We start from the raw sequence: 16,524 nt of genomic DNA, 5'->3' as shown, positions 1-16,524 counted from the left end.
GTGGAGGGGGCACACTTCCATGTGCAAAAGACCAAGAGAATGGCAGGCCGAAGACAAGCAGTTAGTGGTGCTGTACTGAGCTGTTTTTTTCTGCCAGGTGCCGCAGAAAACTGTCTTCGCCTTGGCCCCTGTGGTTTAAAGGCTCGCTCTTAAACAGAGCTGGAGGTGGGGGTAAGTGAGGGACAGGGGGGACCGGCAGGTGATGCGGATGGTGTGGGTGAAGGTGCAGGTGAGAATACGGGTGGGCGACAGGGCGGGGAGGAAGTGTGCTCACCGGGTTCATATTAATGGGTGGAGTTGGGGTTGGGGCATTGGGTGTGTTCGCAACAGAAGGTACAGTGGTGGCAGGAGAGGCCGTGGCGAGGGGTATCTGGGCAGCAGGCGGCACATTGACTGGACTGGTGACGCGGAAGCACTTCTCCTTGTGCGCCTTCAGCATGTTGGAAAAGCGGAACCGCTGGCCACACACGTCGCACGGATATGGCTTCTCCCCTGTGTGAGTTCGGCGGTGCCTCTTCATGTTGGGCCGACTGGTGAAGCTTTTGCCACAGATTTCACAGATAAAGGGCTTCTCTCCTGTTAAAAATTAAACACAGAACTCATATAGGACAACTGGGTGCCAACTGTGATCTGCTAAGGTTACCTCAGTCAAATTAAAACTTTTTGGCCGATATAGCTATAATTTTTTTTGTTTTTTGCCAGCAAGTCACAGCTGACTTATGGCGACCCTGTAGGGTTTTCAAGGCAAAAGACATTCAGAGGTGGTTTGCCATAGCCTGCCTCCATGTCATGACCCTGGTATTCTTTGGAGGTATCCCATCCAAATAGAAGAAGAGTTGGTTTTTATATGCCGACTTTCTCTACCACTAAAGGAAGTATCAAACCGGCTTACAATCACCTTCCCTTCCCCTCCCCACAACAAACATCCTGTGAGGTAGGTGAGGCTGAGAGAACTCGAAGAGAGCTGTGGCTACCCCAAGCTGGCTTCATGTGGAGGAGTGGGGAAACAAATCCAGTTTACCAGATTAGCCTCCACCACATGTGGAGGGGAGAATCAAACCCGGTCCACTGCTCCAAACCACTACTCTTAACCACTACACCATGCTGGTTCCCTATTCTAGACCCTCCTTAGCTTCTGAGATCAGGCTGGCCTGGGCTATTCAGGTCAGAAATCTGTGGTCAAGAGATTTTCAGACAGAAGTAATAGCTAGCAGAAAAAGGAATCAAGGCTTTCATTGTTGGGAAAAGAAGTACTACTCTGCAATCTTCTTGGGCAAGGCATGCTATCGTACCACATCTTAACAATCCTTGGTGGTTCTCTAACTCTGGTGCTCTAAAGCCCGCTTCTCCCCTACCCCATTCGCCTATGATGAATCCACAGGGATCTCTTTTGCCAACACCTTTCCTGAAACCACAAATCCTTAAAGCCTTTCTCCTTCTTCCCCATCCCAGACATGTTTGGCAAGGCAACCACTCTATTACGCTCATTTAACCCCTTACGTGCCCCCTTTTCACCTCACTCCTGGCTGCTTCTCTCTTGTCCTGTTCAGCTCTGGTTACTGTCCCATTTCCCTTTCAGATTTTTTTCCCTTTTATCCAGATCAGCATGGTATATTCTGGCTGGCCGCTCCTCCCCAAGGTTTTGGACAGAAGTATTTTCCAGCCCAGCAGGGAATGGTTTGGGTGAATGCTGAGAATTTCCTTACCGACTAATGCAACCTTCTTTGTTCTGGCCTTCCCTCACCCCAACTGCAGTATCCTGGGGAGGGGCGGTGGCTCAGTGGTAGAGTATCAGCTTCGCATGCAGAAGGTCCCAGGTTCAATACCCTGCATCCCCAGTTAAAGGGATGAGGCAGGTAGGTGATGTGAAAGACCCCTGCCTGAGACCCTGGAGAGCCGCTGCCGGTCTGAGAAGACATGCTGCCGGTCTGAGTAGACTGTACTGACTTTGATGGACCAGGGGTCTGATTCAGTATAAGGCAGATTCGTGTGTTCATCCTATCTTTACCTAGAACTCTGTCGCCCGGAACCTTCACCTCTTTTGCCAGACCATGGAACACCTCTTCCCCAAATACCTTTCTTCCCTTCTGCATTTAGCATAAAAAATCTGAAGCCAAACCTGCTTTTAACACAACCTCGTTTAGACTTTTGCTCTCATATCCCAGATACATCAGTGATGCAGTTCCTTATACCTGGAACTTTCTCCTAGAACACATGTACTTCCTCACTGAAATCTCTCCTCAAAACCTGCTCCCCCCCCATAAACCCTTGCAAATGAAAACCCATAAACCTCTCCCAAATGAAATAAAGCCAATGTGTAATTGTATTTACCCACATTAATCTCCTTTATCCTGACTCCCCTTTCTTCCCTTCCAGGGCAAAACTGAGATTGGGGTGTCCTTGGAGCAGGTTCCAGCCCTTTCCAGCTATTACTCTATAAAGCAGTAAGAGTACTACTGATCAGGTGGAGGAAGAGGTTAAGTGCTGAGTAACTGTGTGACCTCTGTACTCTGGATTACGCTCGACCATGGAAGGTCTAGCGTACTTTTGCAAAGTAAGGAAAAAATATCACATCCTTACCAGTGTGGGTTTTCATGTGCTCATCGAAGTATTGTTTCATGTTGAAGTCTTTACCGCACCACTGGCACATGAACTGCTTATGTCCGATGTGAATGCTCATGTGGGAACGAAGCTGGTACTTGTACTGAAACCTTTCGTCACAGTTCTATAAACAGATAAATGCCTGAATCACAACAATATAGCAGCCGCAGTCCCAAGAGGAGAGAGACCCAGAAAACCACGAGAATGAAATCGTGGTCAATGCCAATTAATTCTAGGGACAGTTGCCATAGTGTCTCAAAATGAAAAACACGCCGCGAGTTAAGGTTTTATTGAACAATGTTAGAAGAAACGAAAAAATAAGCCACCCTCTCATATATACAGACTATTACTTTAGGTAGGATGGAAAACGACCAAGTGACTCAGTGGGAGAGCAGGAAGTGGGGGAGGATTTTGCTCCATTTCATTTCAAAGCCCAGACAAAGAACTTAGGAGTCAAAGCAATTTGTAATACTAATACACATAAAAACTTGTGTCCTATGAAATGACAATGGAAGTCATGCAGATTCTCTCCCCATTACTCCCTCCCCCTACAGTCCCTTTCAACTCCCCCCCAATTATTCCTGGAACTGAAGAACAGCAGCTTTCCGGGCTGCAGTGAAGAGACGGTGAAACGTTCGTGTCCCTCCTCTTTCTGTCAGCTGGAGTTGTGCTGATGGAAAAGGCAGGAGGGGTAGTTTCAACCCTCTACCTCCACTGCAGCACCCCCCTCAACTCATGAGGCTGTTCATCCTACTAGTCCTGTGACACCGCCCCCCCCCCCCCGCAGGAATAATCGTTCTAGGGGCTGAAAGGGACTGCAGGGGGCAGAGGAATGCTGGGGAAATCAGCACTCTGTTGGCACCTTGTAGGAGACAAAACCCCCGACGTATATAAAACAACACCCAGATGACACACAGCTACTCGTTGCCTTGTCGCTTCTTATAAATTAATCGCAACAAAACTGCAACCAGAGGACATCAATCAGTCGCAGTGCCTGATTACACCGTGAAGAACATTTTACCATGGACCCGCTACTTCACACCTTTCATTAGTGGCGCCCCAGGAGGTTGGATGCTACAGATGGCTGGGACCACCCCATGACTGCATTGGCCCCACAGTGAGTTAAAGCAGCCGCCACGGGGGTAAATAAGTCACCTACACACAACCTCCGCCTCTGTTCACCCACTACGTGCATGCTGTTCAAGTTCTAAGCAATTCCAACTCTGTTTCCACACTAAACGAGCAGGGTATGCCGTACCTCACATCGGAAAGGCTTCTCGCCAGAATGCTGCAAAGAATGAACCTTGAGTGACATGCTGCGTTTGAAGGATTTTCCACAGGTTTCACACGTGAATGGCATGTCCTTGGTATGTGCTGAAATGTCAAATGAGGGAAGAAAGTTCACATCTTAACAGGAACAGATGGCTTAATTTAAGCAATCGCTTAGACGTATATTCCGAAGGAATATGAAAGGAACCCCCCCCCCAACCACTTCAGCCCAATCAAATATAATGAGGCAGAGTCTTCTACAAGCACTGATAATAGTGTGTGTGTGTCAAGAGCAGTTCCTGGGTGGAACAGACTTCCTTGGGAGGTGGAAAGTGATCATTCCCTGGAGGTTTTTAAGCAGAGGCTAGATGGCCATCTGTCAGCAATGCAGACTCTATGACCTTAGGCAGTTTCTGAGAGGGAGGGCATCTTGGCCATCTTCTGGGCATAGAGTAGAGATCACTGGGGGTGTGTGGGGAAGGTAGTTGTGAATATCCTGCATTGTGCAGGGGGTTGGACTAGATGACCCTGGTGGTCCCTTCCAACTCTATGGTTCTATGATTCTAAGTGCCATCAAGTCGTAGCCGACTTGTGGCGACCCCTTAAGGGGTTTTCAAGGCAAGAGACTAACAGAGGTGGTTTGCCATTGTCTCCCTCTGCATAGCAACCCTGGTATTCCTTGGTGGTCTCTCATCCAAATACTAACCAGAGCTGACCCTGCTTAGCTTTCGAGATCTGAAGAGACTGGGCTATACCATGCTGCCTTCCCTCCCCTGATATCAGTAAGTGATGGTATTGTGTCTTACAGGCTGAGAGCAGGGGGGTGGATGCCCAAGAAACACTGCATCAGAGGGATCCATAAGGCAATCGTTTACTTGCCAAAACAACTCAAGTGGGCTTTGCCACAAAATTCAGGAGAGGATAAAAAGCCTGTCAACCTGGCATAGCAAAAGGTTTCCTTCTGCTAGCAAATGATAATGATTTTCAGTGAAGACCCTGAATATAAAAGCAAAAGACCACTCTGCCTAAACCTCTTATCTCTGGAGGAAAATATCCTTTTACTACCAGCCCACTTTGCCCAACACCCTACCTTTCATCTTACACTTCCCAGTCATCGTACTGGGCCATACGGTCTCAATGCCAAAACCGTATCTTTACTAGGTAGGCAAAATTTACTGTGCGAGGCTAAAGGCCACAACAATATTACAAAAGTAACTGCCCAAGCAATATTAAATATAACAATAAAAGAAAACACAGCAAGGTTAAAGACAATTTAAAAAGAAGGAGAGGAAGAAGAAGAGGAGGGAGGAGGTGGTTTTTATACCCTGCTTTTCTCTACCTTTAAGGAGTCTCAAAGTGGCTTACAATCGCCTTTCCTTCCCCTCCTCACATAAGACATCTTGTGAGGCTGAGAGTTCTAAGAGAACTGTGACTAGCCCAAGGTCACCTAGCAGGCTTCATGTGTAGGAGTGGGGAAACAAACTCGGTTCACCAGATTAGAGTCCGCTGCTCATGTGGAGGAGTGGGGAATCAAGCCCAGTCCTCCAGATTAGAATTCAGCGCTCTTAACCACTATACCATGTCGGGACTAGGGTATAACAAAGATTGCAGCATGTTAAACATCAGGATGAGAGTTTGGCTTGAATCTTCTTGGCTGCCAATGCGTACAGTGACATCATATAGGTGACATAATGATCCTCATTGGATAAAAGATACAGGCATACCTTGTTTTATTGCGCATCACTTTATTGCGCCTTGCAGATATTGCGTTTTCGAGCAAGTCTATCAGCGCCATTTTCCCAACAGCAGGTGCTCACTTTGTGTGTCTGTGTCACATTTTGTCAAACTTTTTCATTATTATTACAGTACTTTTTTTTAGACACAATGCTTTTGCACATTTAATAGACTACAGTATAGTATTATCATAACTTTTATATGCACTGGGAAACCAAAAAAATTTGTGTGACTCACTTAATTGTGACATTTGCTTTATTGCAGTGGTCTGGGACCAAACCCGCAATATCTCGGAGGTATGCTTGTAAATGATTTTGTCTGCCCCTGAATGCAGGGCTAGCCTAGCTAAAACGGCTGCAAGAAACTTGGCCCTGGGAATCAAGTAAAGGTCTCATTATAAGGACGTGATGAGGAAGGTCCTCCAATCTCTAATAAAACAAAAGGTCTTCAAAGGAGCAGGACCATGATCAAGTCCTCCCTCGGGCTGCTCCAGCTATCCAATTTAGAAATGGCCAAGGTGATGACCTCCTCACCTCCCCGCCCCCAGCAAAATCACACCCACCCACCCACCACATGCCACTAAGCTGCAATCTCTGGTGCAATTCTGTAAATTCTCTCTGGATGCTTGGCCCAGAGGCACCAGGACAGCCTCCCCACCCCCCCGCTGCAATCAGATACACGCCATGGCAACAGACGTCATTACACAACTAGAAGAGGAAGGGCGACTTAAGCAGCTGAGTCAAGGTACAATGTCCCTGGGCTACACACAGATCGGAGCACTGCCCGCCTCTCTCAGATGCACCAACGGTCATCACACGTCACAGCCAGCACCAGCAGCTCTTGTTTTCAGGAATTTTTATAAGGCAACTGAACGAGGAAGGAAGTCTGGCTTTAAAAGTGTTGAATTAGATACCAGAGTCTACTCCTCTACTCTTTTCCCACATGGGGATTCGGCGGAGGACAGTCTCCCTCCCAAGTTTGGGCAACTGCTTGTGAAACCATCAAGGGCTTAGTAATGGACAAAAGGCTTGGTATCAATTTTTTTAAAAAAGAGGAAGCCTTTTGAACAGCCGCTCAGAGCCAAGGGGCTGAGGAGCAGGAGGCACAAACACGAGCGGTGAACACTCACCGACCATGTGCTTGCGCACGTGAGCCATGGTGTAGAACTTCTTCTCGCATATCTCGCAGGAGAATTTTTTCTCTGCATAGCCGTGGACAATCTTGATATGCTCGTGAAGGGACCATAGCTTCTTGAACGATTTGTTGCAGGAAACGCACTGGATGAACCGGGGGGGGGGGGGGGGGGAGACACAAAGAAGGGTAAATTCAGAAAGAGCTCGTTTGGGGAGTTTCAAGCCCCCTGCAGATGAAGAACACACACACAACGAGGATCTTCACAGTGGTTAGGAGTACATTTTGATGGCAGTCACTACAATGCCACCCACTTCAGTGCAGAGTTCTGCCGCTTTTGTGGCGGCTTGAAAAAGGTAAAGGCAGTACCCTGTGCAAGCACCAGGTCATTACTGACCCATGGGGTGATATCACATCACAATGTTTACTAGGCAGACTATGTTTATGGGGTGGTTTGCCAGTGCCTTCCCCAGTCATCTGCAGCAGCTTAAAAACTACAAATTCAGTGAAGGATAAATGAATGTTCTTGGCATAGGGCGCCACCTGCTGCTATCTGAAGGGCAGAACAGCAGCTACATTCAGGTTTCAAGGATCTGGTGGGTATGCCGTGACTCAGCCCCTGGTTCTACAGAAGGGGGCGGGAAGAGCTCTTATCATTGAGGACAGTTAGGTGTTAAAGTGAATGACAAACTGGGCCTTCTTCCGTGATTAAATCATAGCTGGCGTCTGCTGCCTTAGGAAATTTAATATTCTAGACTGCCAGTTTTTTGCTTTGGAAAATCGCTGCAGGCAAGTTGCAGGAACCATATTACAAGTCAACAGGGGGGGAAAGTAGCCTTAAGGATAAAGACACACGAAAAATATATCAAAAAGAAACCAAGCCAACTCTTCAGGAATGAGAACACTGCATTTCTACATGCTGTTGGCGGCAGTTTTACTTATATTACACGGGATCAGTGCATGGATACAGATATTAAACCGTATTTGTGAAATTCAGAGAGCCCCATATTGTGCATGTGTGTAAAGTGGTGTCAAGTTGCAGCTGATTTATGGTGACCCCTTATGGGGTTTTCAAGGCAAGAGACTAACAGAGGTGGTTTGCCATTGCCTTCCTCTGCATAGCGACCCTGGTATTCCTTGGTGGTCTCTCATCCAAATACTAACAAGGGCTGACCCTGCTAAGCTTGAGATCTGACGAGATCGGGCTATACCTCAATGCCTTCCCTCCAAGCCCCATATTATGTCACCAGAATAAACTATTCAAAGAGAAGTTTTGATTTTTAAATTTCTTACCAAGGTTGCTAAAATATATACATTTTTGCAGAACTTTATTTGGCAGGTCATGGGTGGTGCTGATGAAGAGAAACCACACACTCTTTCTAGCCAAAATTAAGGGTGGAACACAACGGGGGTCTGCAATCAATGGCTCTACAGCCAAATGTGGCTCCTTAAAAAAGAAAAATGTAATCTAGAAGTGATGGTATATTGGAGGGATAGGTGGGATGCAAGAATGGATGGGTGAAAAAATAGCAAGCAGGCAAAGTTTTTAGAAGGATTTAAAGGGTTCTTAGAGATGCTTTACATGAAGGGGTGAACAGTTGCCCATAATCCAAATGAGAACCATGAGCTGGATCCAGGCTAGTGTTTCCACAGTCACAAGCAATTCCACCAACAGTGTGACTGAAGCCTGAAACACCCTCCAAATTATGCTTCTAGCGGTCCCTTATGCCACCAAGAAATGAGATTTCAGGGAACGCTTGCGGATGCTGCAGGACAGGAAAGGTGAGAAAACTTTGCTCCGTGGGTGGCAATCCTTGCAACCAGCTGAAACATGTAGCCTGGACCCAAACATATCTTTATGATTGTGCACTAAATCAATCATGTAGGGCAGGGACCCCCAACCTAGTGCCCACTGACACCTTTTCTGGCACCCACCGTTTTGTAGAAGTGGGTGGGGCCAGGTAGGGCTTTTGCCCAGCAAGGCTTATATGGACTACTGGAGATTTGATTGGCTGTGCATTTCTTTTAAAATGTTGCTTTGGCAGCAGCTGCCACCACATCACAAGGATCTGTGTTTTTATGTCCACCAAGCACATGTCAGAATTCCAAATGTGCCCACAGGCTCAAAAAGGTTGGGGTCCCCTGATGTAGGGTGCTCCGGTGGGTATTATTTATTGTGAGACCTCACGTGTGCCACTTTTTAATAACCGGTGTTTGGGCTGCAGAAACATTATGGCCTATCAATCAACATGTCAATAATCACTAATGTCGTCACAGCTGCGGCCAAGAACGCCTTTATAAGCTTTGACTGATTAGCTAGCTGTGGACTTCCCTGGGCAGAAAAGATCTGGCCACTGTGATGCATGCCCTGGTTACGTCTAGATTAGATTACCGCAATGCACTTTTTGTGGGGCTGCCCTTGAAAAGTGTTCAGAATTGGTACTGAACGCTGCAGTCAGGATGTTGACTGGAGTGGGTCATAGGAACCATAATCACTCCAGTCCTTGATCACATACACTGGTTTCCAATTTTTTCCAGGTACAATTCAAGTTCAAAGCCCTATATGGTTTAGGACCAACATACCTGAAGGACCACCTACTCCCTTATGAGCCTGCCTGAATACTATGATCATCTTCAGAGGAACTGCTTCGGGTGCCTCTGCTTTCTGAGATTAGGCGGGTGGCTACCCAGGAGAGGGCCTTCTCGGTCATGGAACCAAAAAACTGGAACTCTCTCCACAGGGAGATTCATCTGTCACCTTCTGTTGCCATCTTCTGCCAGTGAGAGAAGACTTTTTTCATTTGGCATTCCCTCAGCGATCTCTCCTTCCTAATCAATGTTTTATGTTTCGTATGTGTTTAAACTCTCTTTTTAACTCTTTTTAAAGTTGCGATAATGATGTCTGTTTGGGAGAGAGAGGTTTATTTTAATGGTTTTAAACTGTATTTTAACACAGATGTTTTAATTTGTTAGCCAACTTGGAGGCCCTTGTAAGGGCAGAAAAGTGGGAAATAAATTTTGTAAATAAATAAATCAAATAAGGCCAAGCTGTATTGTTTCAGTTATTCAACTTAACTTTCTTCTACTGGTTCTTTATCTCTTGCTCTGAATTTTGACATAATTTGACCCTTTAGATGTAAGAATATGCAGACCCCTCTCATACAATAACAAGGCTGACCCCTGCTTGGCAACAGGGAAACCCTGACATCAGTGATTATTATGTGTTTTTCATAAAGGTGAAGACTCGTCAGAAATTTTATAATCCATGAACTAATCTCAAACAAGACCCTTAATCTGGCTATATGCATGGCTAGGTATTCTCTGCTCTTAAAACAGACACTTTTGTGACAAGAGGGGCTGAATTCCGCAAACTGGTGTAATTTATGCAATATATGTCAACAATAGCAGCCCATACAGAAACACATTAAAAAAGATAAGCGTATTTACAGAACGTATGAAGTAAGAGAACCGAAGGTTTCTAACACAACACTTTGTATTGTTGCCAAATTCTTCAGACTCAATACACCTGATTAATCTATTACGTATCCCAGATTTGTTTGCTCTCTCATATCCAAACTGGGATTCAGGGAGGTAGACATAGAGAAGGGAACAAGTGGTTTCCACTCCTCACAGAGGAGGATACGACAATCTCGGGGACTAGGGTGTCCAAAGCTGAGAAGGGGTACGCAAAAGGAGAGAACTGTTGAGGTGAAACAGTAGTACACAGGCTTCTGTGGCTCCATCAAACATTTGAGTCAAATGTCACATGCAGTTCATTGTGAGGGTAGCCGAAAAATCAGAGCGTGGAACTGCAGAAGCTTCCATGGGGGACTAACAACCCATTGTCAGATCTAAGCCATTAAAATGAACACTTGGAACTAAACCAACTGCAAACCTTTGCCACATTTGAAGCTGACCCAATACAAAGCAAGGTCTCTTCCATATACTGTGTTAAACAGCCCCTGAAATTTGGATTCTATTAGACTTCCCAGCTAAGTGTGGGGTATTCTAACGAGCTGAATTGAGGGGTAGAAACCTATCCAGTCTTGTCTGTGGAGCGCCAGCATGTGTACACTTCCCCCTTTCAGCAACAGGCTTGACCAAAAGGAAAATGTCATTTGTTGCTCTACTGCCTTATTTACCATTTCACCTTGAAATTTAAGCAGCCCTACGCATAGTGTGTGTGTTTTGCCGTCAAGTCACATCTGATTTACGGCAAACCCGTAGGGATTTCAAGGCAAAGAGATGGTTCAGAGGTGGCTTGCCATTGCCTGCCTCCATGTCATGCCCCTGGTATTCCTTGGAGGTCTCCCATCCAAATACTTTCCAGGGTCGAGGCTGAGAGTGTATGACTGGCCCCAGCAAACTTCCATGGTGCAAGTGGGGAGTCCAACCTGGGTTTCCCAGATCCTAGTCCGACACCTTAACCACCACACCAAGCTGGCTCTCCTATGCATCAAGTTTAATTTAATGGCAGGTGAAATGCTGTATATTGCCAATTGCACACACAATTTTCATACAAGCTTTATATGAATGAAGGAAAGGGTAAGATGACTTTTAAAAACTGATTCCTTCCCAGCAAAGCTTTCCACGTTGCATACAAGAACTGTACCGTCTCAAAACTGCAATCTTAACTTGAAAGCCTAAACGCTGTAAAGCCAGGTGCATCCTGCAAGTGAAACAACCGTGCAATTTTACAACAGCTAATCTTGTTCAAAGGTGCATTAGGACAAGGGGGTGGGAGAGAATAATTTTAACAGGGACTATAATAGGGACCAGTTGGCAGTGTAAAGGACATCTGGAGGATGTGATCCGAGGAGACTTCAGGCCAGAAACAGTAGGCCATGCAGTTCTTTGGACTTGGGAAAGAAACTGCCAATTTGAGAGACGGGTCTGCTCACAGAACAATGGTGTCCAGAAACCCATGTTTTAAGTGTGCAAGTAAAAACAAGACAAATCTCCAGGCAATGAGCGGCATTAAGAGATCATTTCCAACAGAATACTCCAAGCAGCATTTAGTCTCAGCACTTCAGATGAGCAGAATGACAGGATGGTTTCACAAGCCTACATGTATGGGCTTGAAAGTAACTAGATACACCTCCTGTCAGTGAGAAGACCACTTTTAACATGTTAAATCTCCACCAAGTTGTCCCACGTGTGTGACTCTGCTCATTACAAGCTCGTCCCTGTTTTGTTCTGAGCCAAAGGGAGAAATTCATTTCTCTGCACTTGTCTTTGGTGGATCTGATCTTATGAAGTGCAAAGAATTCAAGACTAAGAGAGAGCAATCCTGTATCTACTCGGAAGTCCCGTTTTATTCGAGAGCTTGCTACCAAGAAAGCGTTCTTATGATTGAACCCTACGTGCGCCAGCAGCACACAACTGTATACTGTGAATATTTCTGCATGTATACTGTGCTGCGCAGAGATTCCAGAGGCCAACACGGTCGGAGCATCCCACGATTCTCAAGGAAGTTTCTGAACTCAATGATTTGTGGAGGAATTTCAATACAGGCAGATGGCATCTATGGAATGCTTCTGGGAGGGGGAGGGAGAAGGGAGGAAATAAAGGAATCTTGGGCAAGGTTTAAGTTTGCAGATAACTTCCCTAGGATCTTTCAGCATACTTAGAGCCTTATTTTACGGTGGGCAGGAGCCAAGGGACAAAGAGTAGAGTTCTAAACTGCACAACAGCCATGTGTAGGAAAAATCATGCCTACACCTATACTGGGATGCGTGGCACAGATCTGTGTATTTTGCAAGATATAAGCACCAGCAGGAAGCTTGTGACTGGCTCCTTGTGTTGTGTCGTGCAGACATGTATCCCTTTGTCGCACATTATGGTGGGACTTATAGCCATGCAAGAAACCAGTCGGGCCAAAATTGCGGCTGGTCTCATACCTCTCATTCCTAGCTGCCCGGCTTGAGTTTCTCCTTCCCTTATCAAAATGTGCGGAGATTTGTAACACCCATTATTCAGCCAACAGAATTATTCAAAGAAACAGAAGCGCTACTTTAACCTGCTCTTTGAATTACCTTGGCAAACGACACACCCAGCTTCACTACTTCCCTTCCCTTCTTTGCTCCTATGACCCATAGGTCCTGAGCAGTTATTTCTTAAGAGGAAAATATGATGGAGAGATATTTGGCCGCGGCCAGTGTTATATTTGGATCTCTATCCATCAGCAAAATGTCTCTTGTTATGGGGGCAGGAATTCTCACCAATATGGGGGTAATCCATTTATGATTTCTGGAAATCAGCTCCTGCCTCCATTAACGCGGGTACCCATTACCTCTATTAGAAGAAGAAGAAGAGTTGGTTTTTATATGCCGACTTTCTCTGCCACTTAAGGGAGAATCAAACCGGCTTACAATCACCTTCCCTTTCCCCTCCCCATAACAGACACCCTGTGAGGTAGGTGAGGCTGAGAGAGAATGATTGGCCCAAAGTCACCCAGCTGGCTTCGTGTGGAGGAGTGGGGAAACAAACCCAGTTCACCAGATTAGCCTCCGCCACTCATGTGGAGGAGTGGGGAATCAAACCCGGTTCTCCAGATCAGACTCCACCGCTCCAAACCGCTGCTCTTAACCACTATACCACGCTGGCTATTAAAAGCTGACACTCCATTTCCCCTAAGGCTCTGTGCAGAGAAATCCCAACCAGCCAGCCATCATCTCCCCCCGCATTCATACAGATCAGTTTCCTTGGGCGTGCAACAAGAAATGACGACAGACGTAGAGAGGCTCGGGCCCTTGTTCTCCTCAAAGGATTTCCGCCCCTTCCAAGGTGTCCAGGGGACAGCAGAAGGTAGGGAAATCTGGCGAGCAGGCAAGAAGACCTACCTGGATGTTTTTTTCACAGTCTGTTTGCTGGTGAAGGGAGAGCTCACTTTCTAGAACAAATTTCTTCCCACACTTGTCGCAGATCTGCATGCGCCTGTGAGTGACGTTCATGTGCTTCTCCAGATACCAGCGTGTGTTAAACACCCTGGGGCACTTCTCACAGGTCAAAGTCTCCTTTTCTTCACACTTTGATTTCTGCACAGGTGCCTTGGGCTCCTTTGCAGCTTTCTTCTTACGCTTGGGGGGTTCAACGCTCTTTCTACGCCCCCGTGTAGTTCTGGGAGTAGGGGAAGTTGTGGTGGCTGCAGCAGACGCAGCTCTCCGCGTCCTCCTTTGTGCAACACTATCTTTCGCCTCTCTTTGCTCTTTTTTCTTCTGCCTCTCATTTTCCTCATAATCATTACTGTCTTCAGTGGCCTCTTCCTCCCCACTGTCACCCTCCTCTTCCTCACTGCTGGTCTTAAGAACAGCAGTTTCTTTGGACTGGGAGGGGACCCCTTTCTCCCCTTTTGATACATTTAAGGTTTGGTTGTTAAGGTTTACCTCGACTATTATCTGCTCCCTTTTGTAAGTCACTTCATCTTCCTCCTCTTCCTCCTCCTGCAAGTCGTCAGAGTTCTCCCTGTCTTCTTTCACGGCTCGGGCCTCTCCTACTGTTCTGTCCTCCCTGAAATATGGCTGCTCCTCTCTTTCGTGGAGCTGCGGCTTACTTGCTTTTGGGTCCACCAATACAGAATAAGGGCTCCCAGACTCCTTTTTGTACACTTTGGTGGACAAATCAAGTTCCTGACTGGCTTCATGATAGAAAGGGGGTGGAACCTGATCCTGGTGGCTGTCCTCTTGTGCCATCCCCGCTACATGCGAGGTGCAGTTTTTAGCCATCGGCTGGCAAGAGCTGGCTGTTTCATTCATGGGGGCTCCCGGTTCATTGAGCACCTTGTATTCCAGAAAACCAAAGTAACTCCTCTGGAACAAGATGAAGCATCGGAAAAAACTAATACATGACTGCTTTTGGGGAGCAGAGCACCAAAGCACGTGTAGGTCATGGAACTCTGGTTTTACAGCACGAAGTCGCCGGCAGCAGTTCACAGGAAGAAAGCTGCCAACCAACAGCTGAACACTCTGTCTAGAAAAGAAGAAGAAAATTAAGTCAGTGGCTTAAGAATAACTGAAGGAACTTATCCCTGAAATCACTTGTTGCTTAATCCAAGCACAGGGCAGGATTTGCTACACCAGCCTTAGCCATTGTTATTCATAATAGCCCATTCATCTCACTGCCTGGAGGGGGGAGAGCTTAATTCTTCTGCTGGCAAGTATTTCTGCTGTCCTTCCGAGCAATTAAAGGGCCCTCAAATACAGTCACAGAGTGTTTAACGTGGCAAATAAAAATACATGTGAGGCTGCCATTGGCCTAAGTTAGTATTGTCTGCTCTGACTGGCAGCAGCTCTTCAGGCTCTCAAGCAGAGGTCTTTCACATTTCCTACAACTTCTTCCATTTAACTAGAAAAGACCGGGTACTGAACCAGGGACCTTCTGCACACAAAGGAGATGCTCTCCCCATGAGCCATGGTCCCAAATAGCTTATTTTAGGTTGCCATCCTAAGCTCTCCTCTACACTGAGTCTTGAAGATGTACTGATGCCATTGCTAGGCCAATGTAACTAATCTGCAGACAGAGAATAGGTCGACTGAGGAGAAGCAGGGCTTCGTCAGCAACCTAAACCTCTCACAACTTAGTCATGTTTTTACTATGTTGTGCCTGTAAAGTGTATGTGTGCCCCCCCCCCCCCCATGCCTTGGCACAATTTGGATACCATTTAAGTCTGCAGGCAATCACAGCCCTCCTAAGAGCTATATAAACACCTGACACGACACCCATGGCTCAGATGATAGGGGGTGCAGTGTGGGGATGTAACTTTCTGGGCTCCTGCTGCGCACACATAGGACATATATGCAAGGGAGGAATATGGTGATGGGAGCCCCACAGAAAGGGCACTTTGCACATGCAGGCAAGGAGAACAAACACTGTTATAGCCCACTGTTAGCAGCATTCTGGCCAGATCCAGTACAGGTACGCCTTACAGAAAGTGTGTGTGTGTGTGTGTGTGTGTGTGTGTGTGTGTGTGTGTGTGTGAAGTCTGCAGATATGCTGCCACTACATTACCACACTATTAGTACAATGCCATGCCAGTGGGGACACAGAGAACACAACCACAGTCCCAGGTGACTGCCAGCCACTCCACTCCAACCCATGCTATTGCTTGCTCAAACACCCATAATGCCTACTCCTGTGTAGCATCAGAGGTGCAACCCAAGCAGACAGTGCAGACAGCCCCAATGCAACGGGATGATTCCTTCATAGGTGAATCCCATCATATAGAAACCTCCAAGGCAGAGGGGGGACCTGCAGAATCTGCAAGAGCACCATGGGTTGACCTCTACTTGTGGTCTTGCGATCCAACATTCAGCTGACCTGCTCCCAGTACGCCCAATGTTGCTCAATCCATCTGTGGATTACTTTACAGCTGCAGCGCAGTAATTGAGATTTGGCAGATAAAGACTGGTTCCCACCTCCTGCTTCTTATTGACTTCGGCATATAACTCTCTGGGTGAGGACTGAGGGGGTGGTTCAGTTTTTACACATGTACACTCTTGCAAAGGGGGAAAGCCCCAGGTTGCACATTCCCCAGCCACTGCTTGCATCTGATTAGCCAATGTGGCCTGCATTACTTTGGGGGGGGGGGGGGTTACTGGCGGAAGGCAAAGGTTGTTGGGATGAACAGGGATTGGGGTGATGGTCCTGAGCCCCTTGGATGCAGCAGGAAGTTGATGTACAGGGGAGTGAGGCCAAAATTATTGGCTTATGGGCAGCCAATCAGCACGAGCAACCCATCCCAAGCCAATGTTTCTGATGGAGCAAATTCTCAACTGTGCTTGGGACTCTAGC

The 16,524-nt window shown here is 46.8% G+C and overlaps 1 protein-coding gene across 1 annotated transcript; it reads right to left on the bottom strand.

Moving 5' to 3' along the window:
• On the bottom strand, nucleotides 1-14,682 carry ZNF652 (zinc finger protein 652). The gene is made up of 5 exons (XM_056863441.1): nucleotides 13,578-14,682; nucleotides 6,734-6,881; nucleotides 3,860-3,975; nucleotides 2,581-2,725; nucleotides 1-576 (listed from the first exon to the last, which is right to left on the bottom strand). Exons 1-5 carry the CDS (start codon nucleotides 14,487-14,489, stop codon nucleotides 62-64), a joined length of 1,836 nt encoding a protein of 611 aa, XP_056719419.1. The 5' UTR covers nucleotides 14,490-14,682; the 3' UTR covers nucleotides 1-61.
• Nucleotides 14,683-16,524: the final 1,842 nt, after the last annotated feature.

This window comes from Euleptes europaea, chromosome 18, assembly GCF_029931775.1.
Source record: "Euleptes europaea isolate rEulEur1 chromosome 18, rEulEur1.hap1, whole genome shotgun sequence".
Taxonomy (NCBI): domain Eukaryota; kingdom Metazoa; phylum Chordata; class Lepidosauria; order Squamata; family Sphaerodactylidae; genus Euleptes; species Euleptes europaea.
The sequence above is the reverse complement of the archived record's forward strand: the minus strand, read 5'-3'. Positions and strand labels throughout refer to the sequence as shown.